At 34.0% G+C, this 10,189-nt stretch overlaps 1 protein-coding gene across 2 annotated transcripts; it reads right to left on the bottom strand.

Moving 5' to 3' along the window:
• Positions 1 to 385: 385 nt before the first annotated feature.
• LOC136220934 (phosphoglycerate kinase, chloroplastic) lies at positions 386 to 7,057 on the bottom strand. Of its 2 annotated transcripts, none has more exons than XM_066008791.1 (6): positions 6,423 to 7,048; positions 6,033 to 6,110; positions 5,363 to 5,623; positions 4,112 to 4,429; positions 2,869 to 3,027; positions 386 to 799 (listed from the first exon to the last, which is right to left on the bottom strand). In XM_066008791.1, the coding sequence occupies exons 1-6, from the start codon at positions 6,852 to 6,854 to the stop codon at positions 590 to 592; spliced, it is 1,458 nt and encodes a 485-aa protein (XP_065864863.1). In that variant the 5' UTR covers positions 6,855 to 7,048; the 3' UTR covers positions 386 to 589. The 2 variants fall into 2 exon arrangements, with proteins under 2 accessions (XP_065864863.1, XP_065864870.1); XM_066008798.1 differs by lacking the exon at positions 386 to 799 and adding an exon at positions 1,596 to 1,691 and having other exon boundaries at positions 6,423 to 7,057.
• Positions 7,058 to 10,189: the final 3,132 nt, after the last annotated feature.

Genomic DNA, 10,189 nt, shown 5'->3' on the forward strand with positions numbered 1-10,189 from the left:
GCTTATGCAGTCTAGGCAGCGTCCAAGTGGCCTAAACTGAGCCCGGACGGCTACAAATTGCCAAGGTGCCAAAAAACGCTTAGAAGGACTAATCGGAATGGATTCTCAATTTCAAATGCCTAAACGGGATCTAGACAGTCCAAGCGGCTTTGTTTTTGAACAGTGTGTAGCTCAATGGTTATACAGTGAAAATAAGTAAAATTCAGTGATTATATGTTTAATTTACCCAACAAACTTGTTTGGGAAGGTCTGATGTTATAATTAAATAGCGGTCAAACTAATCTTTAAATTTGTACCATTTTATACGTTACGGCCAAATCCATACGTTAACATTAGAGCCAAATTTGCACTTCCCCAAAAACGTCAAACAAAGAAGAGTAGTTGGTGAAGAAAGAACCATTTATTAAAAACTTGGATGGCTCTCTTCACCATCATCATCAGAGTCTCTTTCAGAAATTTTAGAATGAAGAATGGAACAAAGAAAGAAAATTTACAAACAACTCATATCTCTCTACAACAACATTAACCCTTTTTTTCTCCAATTATAGATGAGAAAATCTAGACAGAGATTAGGGGTAAAAAAGTAAACTTACACAGCTACTGGTGTGGCTTCATCAAGAGCTAGAACACCAGGAAGTTGTTTACCTTCCAATAATTCCAAACTAGCACCACCACCAGTTGATATATGGCTCATAACATCAGCAACTCCTACTTTTTCTACTGCTGCTACTGAATCTCCACCTCCTATTATTGTTGTCACTCCTTTTGCACTAAGTTCTGCTAGTTTCTTTGCAACAGACTGCAACCACAAGTTGGTTAGGGTCATTCGTTTCTGACACGATAACATGATTTACAGAGACAATCCAAATCTGTTTAACTTTGACACACTTATTTATTTGTTGCGTTTATATTCATGTGGAATATATGCTTTTAACGCAACACACTGATGAGTCCCCATATGTTGAAAAACACATTATAAGGTCTCTATGTTTTGTCAATATTAATCATTTGATCCTTTTGTCAAGTTTTTTTAGATTTTAACCGAACATATTTTAGCTTTCAAAATGACCATGTTACTCTGCTATTGTCTATCTTTCTGTTTATGCCAAATATAACGGTTAAAAATCTAAAAGAAACAGATAGAAATACCAAAGGGTTAATATTGATAAAAAGATAAGGACCTTAGAATGTGTTTTTCGAAATAGGGGACCAAAAGAGTGTGTTAGGTAAAAAGTAGAGGACTAGTAAATTATTTACCCATATATGAATCATATAAGGCCCGTTTGTTTGTTAGAAAATATTGTGCAAGGAAATTTTTTTATGTTGTTTTCCGGCGTTTGGCTACAATACCAGTAAATGGAAAGAAGTGGTGGGTGACTATTGTTTTCAAAAGGATAGGAAGGAATGATGTAGGGTTCTAAAAACTAAAATATTTTACTAAAACATTTTTTGTTCATAAATTAAAATCAGAAAAATGTTTTCCTGCATAATATTTTCCGCCAAATAAATAGGGCCTAACACAATTATCACACAACAACCCTTTTTTATACCACTAAAGTTCACCGTTGTGGAATATATGAATCATATAACACAATTATCACACAAGTTCGTTACGATTGTGGAATATATGAATCATATACCACAATTATCACTCCTTTCCCACTAAGCTCTGCTAGTTTCTTTGCAACAGACTGCAACCATAAGTTCACTCAATTTCTAACAAGAGACAATCCGTTTGATACAACCCGTTTAACACAATTACCATTTCACTTCATTTATACTATATATATGGAATAATTCCAGAAATAACTTATGTGCTTTCGCTTGTAGTTGTTTTTTGTTGCAAAAAGAGGACTGAGGTCCTCGCCCATTTGCACAACCAATGACTTTTAGGTTTACACTGCCAATTTCACTTTTGATGACTTCAAAATAAAAAATTCCAAACCTCCTGTTCTTGTCCAATTGCATTCAATAACTCCAAACTCCAAATGCCTTGTGTCTCGCATTTTTGCATCCAACAAATTCTATTGGGAATTAGGGGGGTTATTGAATGCAATTCGACAACAATAGATTTGAAACTTTTGAAAGTTTGCAGTTCCAACCAAGCCAGGTATGTGTCTCTGAAAACCAAGCCTTTTGAAAGTTCACTTTGTGTAAATGATGCTATTTTGGTTTGGTTGAGTTAAATTTGAGATCTAATTTTGATAAATTTGTTCGTGGAATAGGTTGGAAGAAATTCTTTACCATGAATTATCCCATTTTTGATAAGTTGCTGCATGAATTTTTACAGTACCTTTGATTTTGCTGATGGCAACTTTGATTTAGGGACCAAGTCCATTCATTTTTATATGTTAAACCAAAAGCATGATTTATCCATAACTGAATTCAATATAGCTTTAGGTTTTAACAGATAGTCAATTTTCTAAGTCTGATGCATATTTTGACATATACTGTAATTTTCCTACAAATTTTGATGATGAACCTATTTTCAAGGATTTTACACTTGAGTCTGCACCTAAATTTAAGCCATCTAAGACTAAAGCTCATTATTTTCTCAATCCTGCTATTCGTTTGATGCACCATTTCTTGGCCATTAATTACTCAGCTAGAAATAAGGATACAAAGACCCAACTATTTATATTTGGGATATTTGATCACGTCTTTGGCTGTGAATCTTTGTGAATGTTGCACAAACTGATAGACACATAGCCTGTACCACACCACCTCTTGATATAGAAGTTTTGAAAAATAGGGCAACAAATGTATTAAGCTTTTTATAACCAACAACACAACTTAAGCATAGTAAGGACTCCAAAAATGGTAGCTGAGCTTGAGGAAATAAATAAAGTAAGGTCAGGGAAGTATTACCTCTGTTCCAACCGCAAACTTGGGGAATTCGAACACTCCCATTGGTCCATTCCAGATGACAGTTTTGGTAGTTTCCAAAGCATCATTGAATGTCTTGACAGAATCGGGTCCGATATCTAATCCCATCCAACCATCAGGGATGGCTGATGCTGGCACAGTCTGCAGTCGAAGAAAACGATATGTAACTTCAGGATATCTGAATTTTTTTCATCAATTATAGCTGATCAGGTTATATCTTAGCGAAGCATAACAATTCTCAGGGGTAGAGGGTGGCAATTCATGTAAGTGGTCATTTTCATGTTGTGTCAATTACCAGATTGTCACATGAGTAATCATAACCAGTCCAACAAATTTCGTGTCAACCCAATCGGATTAGTGTTGTTTATGTGTCGTGTTCATGGGTCACATGTAATTTTAGTAACGTTGACATTTAAAAATATAGTAGGATATAGAAATACTTCTAACTTCTAAGGCCTAAACCATATGAAGTCCCCTAAAGTTGTCCATTTTGTCACTTTGCCCCCGAACTTAAAGGACAACCCATTAGCCACTCCAATTTGTTGAAAGTGCCATAACCCCCCCTTATTTTTCCTCAAATGGAAGAAGATGTTGACCCGTGAGAATTACTCGCTTTTCGGTTGACATCCCACATGCAATGTAGTTTTCTTTGAAGGGAAAAGCCACATTACATAGGAGAAGTCAACCGAAAGGCGAGTGGTCAAAATCTTCTCCGATTGGGGGGAAAATAAGGTGCGTGTTATGTCACTTTGAGGGATTTGGTTTGGAGTGGCTAATGAGTTGTAGTTTAAGTTTGGGGGCAAAGTGACAAAAATGGACAACTTTAACGGGTTAGGCCTTCTTCTAAATATTTAGGTCATTTTTAGATCAACATGTTAACTCTGACTTTAAAAAGTTTGGCCCAAAATAGATTAACAAACCTCCAATCCGCTTATATTATGTTGGGATCGTGTAATGTGTTCACAAGTCACATATAATTTTACAATCTCTATTAAGGATTACATATTGATGACAATTATAATGTTACTGCTTTACTTCTCTTAAGGTGGCGTATAAAAACATGAAAACATATAATAGTCATTTGCAAATTAGTAGATAAACTCCAATCCAACCCAAAATGGCCTCTTATATGTTTAATAAAACAACAACTCAATATATGTGTGTTAAGTTTGTGTCGTATTATCGAGTAATAACAGAGTTTAACATAGGAGATTAGACTACAAACCTGGCTATTTGCATCAGGAGCAAACTTGTCTGCAATGATGACATCTGTTGGTAACAAAAGAGACACTCCTTTTGCCTTAGCCTTAGCGAGGAGCGTTGTAGCCAATTCAAGCTTGTCTTCCTCAACAAGGGAGGAACCAACTGAGAGGCCTTGTGCTTTGTAAAATGTGAAAATCATTCCTCCTCCCAAAAGAAGTATGTCACACTTCTCAAGGAGTGACTCAATAACTCCAATCTTTGATGAGACCTTTGAACCACCTACAATGGCTGCAAAGGGCCTCTTTGGGTTTGAAACTGCTCCAACAAGGTAGTCTAGCTCCTAAAACAATAGAAGAAGAAACCATTAAAAAAATATAAGCAGACAAACTACACTCATGACCCTTGAACTATATGGTAATGTATGTTCTCGAATAAAATACATCCATCGCCTTTTAATTGAATTAAGGGTCAAAATGGCCCCCGAAGTAGGTAGACAGGGTCACTTTAGCCCAAATCGAAGTTTAGGCATCAACTCCATCGCCTTTTAATTGAATTAAGGGTCAAAATGGCCCCTGAAGTAGGTAGACAGGGTCACTTTAGCCCAAATCGAAGTTTAGGTATCAACTCAGCCTTAAGTTGGCAAAAAATTGACAAATTAACACAATTCAATATGCTTCAATACCAAAAAATTTATCAAATTTGGGCTAATTTGTCAATTTTGCCAACTTCAGGACCGAGTTGATACCTAAACATTAATTTAGGCTAAACTGACAATGCCTGCCAACTTCAGGGGCTATTTTGACCCTTAATTCTCTTTTAACTACAGCGCTACTAACATTATTGGTCCCTAAACTTCACCTCTCGACATAAATGCCTTGAACTTTACATTGTTATAACATTAAAATCCAAATAAAAGAAAGTCAACTTAAAAAAATCAACGAAATGTTGGCCTGGACGAGTCCATTTACAGCGACACGCACAAAAAAGAGAGTAAATGATGTAGTTAAACTTGTCCAGGTCATCATTTCGTTAATCTTTTTAGCATATTTTCATTGATTTGGACTTTAATGTTATGTTAGTATAATATAAAGTTCAAAAACCTTTATGTCATGAAATGAAGTTTAAATTCCATAGATGTGTTTAACCCTCAAAAAGGCATATGATACTTGAAAGACAAGAGTGTCAAAATCATAAGGCATATGATACTTGAAAGACAAGAGTGTCAAAATCATAAGGCATATGATACTTGAAAGACAAGAGTGTCAAAATCAACCTTCTGTAAGAGGAATCCAGCAACAGATGGCTTCAAATACTTTGTGACTCCCTCAGTTGAAGCGTGTGCTCTATGTGCAGTTCCGAATGCATCATTCACATATAGATCTGCTAAGGCAGCAAGCTTCTTTGCAAATTCAGGATCATTCTTTTCTTCCTCCTTGTAAAACCTCACATTCTCAAGGAGAAGAACACTGCCTTCGGGAAGTGCAGCCACCAATTTTTCGACCTCAGGGCCAATGCAGTCATCTGCTTTAACAACCTGTTCAATTAGAAACCATAAGATGGATACGGAAACTGAAACAGAGATCAGGAATGATATTTGTAAAAAAAAAATATAGGAAATGGAAATGTGGAAAAATGTGTAAAGAATGAAAATATATAAGTATATCTATAAATTTTCAAAATTATAAGAATATATGTTTAGTTTTTTCATATATACACATTAAAAAAGTTTAATAGATAGAAAAAACAACATTTTCATTTTGAAATAGAGGATGATCTAGAAAATATTAGTGATTTACTGAATATGTAATTAGCATTGATCTACTTTGAAAACAGATTAAGTTTTATTTTTCTTAAATTGAAAACATGACCGGAAACATTTTGTAAGAGAGTTTCGGTTTCTGAAAGCTTTAAAAATCAAAGTATCCGTGCAACATAGGATATACCTCAATTCCGAGGAGTTCTGATAGACGGGGCACCAGAGGTGCCAAACTGAACTTTGGAGTAACACCTTTTGGACGTCCCTGAAAATTCATTAAAAATTCAATTAAACGAACTAAGAATGGTAATATATCAAACGAACTAAAAGCAGCTCTATCGAATGCCTAATTGAAAATTTAGCAAAAAGAAATTCAAATTATTCAAAAACCCATAAATGGAAGAGCTCAATTTGAAGAAAGAATGCATACCAAATGCAACATACATTTACAAGCAACAATCAAATTACGAACGGAAATACATCAAACGAACTAAAAACACCTCCATTGAATCCCCAATTGCAAATTCAGCAAAACAAAATTCAAATTAAGAGCTCAAGTTCAATTAAAAATACATACCAAATGACTGGAGAGAATAACTTTAGCCCCATTCTGAATCAAATGCTTAATAGTAGGAATAGCAGCTCTAATTCTCGTATCATCACCAATAACCTGATTATCATCAAGAGGAACATTCAAATCCGCCCTAACAAAAACCTTCTTCCCTTTCAAATCCGCAGAAGTCAAATCCCCAACACTCTTCTTCGCCATTGAAACCACAGCCCTAGACGCCTTACCACCATAACCGCACAATCGAATTTTAGACATCACATGCTGCGAAAAAAGAGGATCAGCAGCAGAAAACCCAAGGCCACGGAGAGAATTAGAACGGAGGCCAGAGGATGATGAAACAGGGAGAAGAGAAGAACGGGAGCGAGAAGATGAAGAAGAAGAGGCAGAAACAGAGGTTTTGAGGAGGGAAAGGGAAGTAGGTGCAGTAGCGGAAGCCATTGAAAGTGAAATTGAAGAAAAGGAGGAGGAAGGGAAGGGTGTGATGAGGATGTGAAAATGGGGATTATGAAGATGGAGGAAGGATGTGGACGGGAAGAACAATGGAAGATGGGGAATGTGTGGATTTGGGATTTTTTCTTATCGTTGAGGAGAGGTTGAAGATGTTCGATGGTTTTGATAGTGTTGATGTGTGTTTTTTTACTAGACTACTTTTTATCTTCATCCACTGTCTTCACTCACGTTTGGCTGCGCAGGATCACACTGGCAGTGTGTGAGGCTCAATAGAATAACCCATAACCGATTATAGTTTGTCTGATTATTCGGTTCGAGGCTCGTAGGTATCCACCTCGAATTCAAAATATAGTTTAAGTGACTTTAACCACTCAAATTAAACAATTGGTTCTGATTTGATTAAGGATCCGTCTATTTTACATACTATTTGCTTTTACGGTTTGCCATTTGTTGTTGCGGTTACGGGTTGCTGTTGAAAAAAACTGCTTTTCCAAAAAGAAGAGATTCTCTGCTTTTGTAAAAAGCTGTTTTTCTGGTGTAAAAGGTAAACAAGAGGTGACTAACCAAATATCTAAAACTTTCCCTTCTGAAATGAAAAAGCAAACAGGAGCATGAAAAGTAACAATCAAACACCCCTTAATTTTTATTATTTTGTAAAAAATATTAGATTAACCAAAATCGAACCGAAATTTATATATAAAACAAAAATTATAATTTTATTTTAGGATTAATACATTGTTTGGCTCTTGAGCTTATCCATAAAGCTTGATTGGTTCCCTGAACTTTCAAAGTGTCTTAATAGCCCTCTCAATTTGCATAAAAAATTCAGTTGACCCCTGAACTTGCGCAAAAATGTAATCAATTGATCACTCGATTGTAAAAAAAAAGTAAGTTAAATGCGGAACATGTACTGCACACGTTTTAAAAAAGTAAAATGACCAAGATCGGAGTATGCGGCTCTAATATTAGAAAAGACAAGTTTTATAGTTGAACAAATAATAACTTCATTTTTAATCTATTTTTGAATTATGTAATAACATTCTAAGATGCGTGGATATGGAATACATATTCCATATTTAACTTTTTTTTTTTTGCAACCGAGTGATCAATTGATTACACTTTACACTAGTTCAGGAGGCTAACTGGACATTTTATGCAAGGTGAGAGGGTTATCGGAATATTTTAAAAGTTCAAGGGATCAATCAAGTTTTTTGGACAAGTTCAGGAGGCAAATGATGTATTAAGCCTTCACTATAGTACTTTTTATCTTCATCCACTATCTTCACTCACGTTTGGGTGCGCATAGTACACAAGATCACACTGGCAGTGTGAGAGAATAAATATCTGGCAATTACCGTGTTCGAGTCGTGTTCATATCCTATCGTTTTGGATTCGTGTTAAAAAGGATAAATCTAAACCCAATTCAAAAACTTTCGTGTCACATTCGTGTTAGCCTATTCGGGTTAATGTCGATTTCGTGTCGTGTTTTCGGGTTACATATAATTTTGTTACGCATATATTAACTAAGGTTGTAAAAAACACTAGGCTAGTCGGACGGACAGGGCCCTCGAGGATTAGTTGGAAATTAATCTGCGATTAATCAGATTTGTATTTTTGTATTTTTTATTTATTAATCAAAAAAATATTACATAAATTCAATTAAAATATGTATTATACTATCTAAAAATAATAATATAAAATTATTTAATATAGAAAAACAAGTATATTTGTAATATATATCTTTAAAATTGTGCAAACATCAACATTTCAACAACAATATCATTGAAACAACTTAAAAGTGAATTATAAAACAAAAAATAAATTCACAATTAAAAATGCTTTTGTTCATTATCAGTTAGGCGGTACCTAACGGTCTAGGCGGTGTCGAGGTGGCCTAGGTGGAGCCCAAGCGGCTGAAAATCGCATAGGAGTCAATAAAACGGCTAGAGGGACTAATTATAGAAAATTGGGACGGATTCTCGATTTTGAGTGCCTAAACGGTCCAGACGGCCTTCATTTCGAACAGTGATATTAACGATAACTTTTAAAAATATAAGAGAATATGATATTATTTTAAATATTTTATATTATTTTTAGATTAGTATGTTAACGCTAACCATCAAAAAGTCCGTTAATATCATATTAGAGGGTCATGTAATGTGTTTATAACAATTTAGTGGACGTGAGTCATATTTGCAAATAATAATTATAATTTTATTATTTTTACTAATAAATTGACATATAAGAACACGAGAGAATATAATAATAATTTTAAATATTCATGTCATTTCGTGTCGTTTTTGGGTTAGAATATCAACCCAAACCCAACCCAAAAATTTACATGTCAGTTTCGTGTCAACCCAAAAATGATATATTATCTACTAAGCTAAACTCAAACATTAAAATTGTGTGATCGATTTCGTGTCGTGTAATTATATAGTTTGTACTTTTACCACCTCTAAGAATAATTGGTGACCGATAATCAAACTAATATTTTAGTTTAATTCGATTATTTTTATTTTTGATTTGACTTTTTTATTATTTTGTAAAAAAATGTCGGATTAACCGAAATTAAATCAAAATTTATATATAAATAAATAGGTGTCTTCTATGGTTACTTTGTTTTTTAGAGAGTAAATTTTATTTTATAATCAGTGAACCGAAATGTATGTACCAGTGTATTTAATTTTGAATTTATCATATTTCAAAAAAAAATTGAAAATATCAAATTAATATTGAACTTCAATGAAATTTGATTCTTTAAGAAATAGAACGCTTTTTCCATAAATAAATATATTATCTTGTATAGAAATTTGTAATTTTAAACATTTAAATAAAAATTTTATATATTTCGATTATCTGATTGGTACAAAAAAAAAAATCGGTTAATAATATTCGATTACTAATTATGTTCGGTTCAGGTAGTGAAATTATATGGTATATTTAGGTAATGAACCGAATCGATGTTCACCGTGTGTATTATACTGTAGGTAGGGATAATGTTAGGAATTGCAAGAAGAAATGCAGAAACTTGGAATATATTCTGAAGCTTTGTGCCTTTATTGCTTAATTATCAAAGGAAAAGAAGTGCCTATAAATAGGATTACAGAGTAAACTAAAAGGCTAAAAACTCTCAACTAATGGAGAGAAATTTGAGGAACTACAGCTCAAAAAATCAAGAAACAGATATTTAAAATAATACAGCAGTTAAAAGACTAAGTCTGCTGCTAAAATGATTTAATAAGATTTGAATTAATTCTCAACACCTTCCCTTAATTCAAACCTACAAACTCCAAGTCGAGACCTGAAATAAACATGCTTGT

This window comes from Euphorbia lathyris, chromosome 1 (assembly GCF_963576675.1).
Source record: "Euphorbia lathyris chromosome 1, ddEupLath1.1, whole genome shotgun sequence".
NCBI lineage: Eukaryota > Viridiplantae > Streptophyta > Magnoliopsida > Malpighiales > Euphorbiaceae > Euphorbia > Euphorbia lathyris.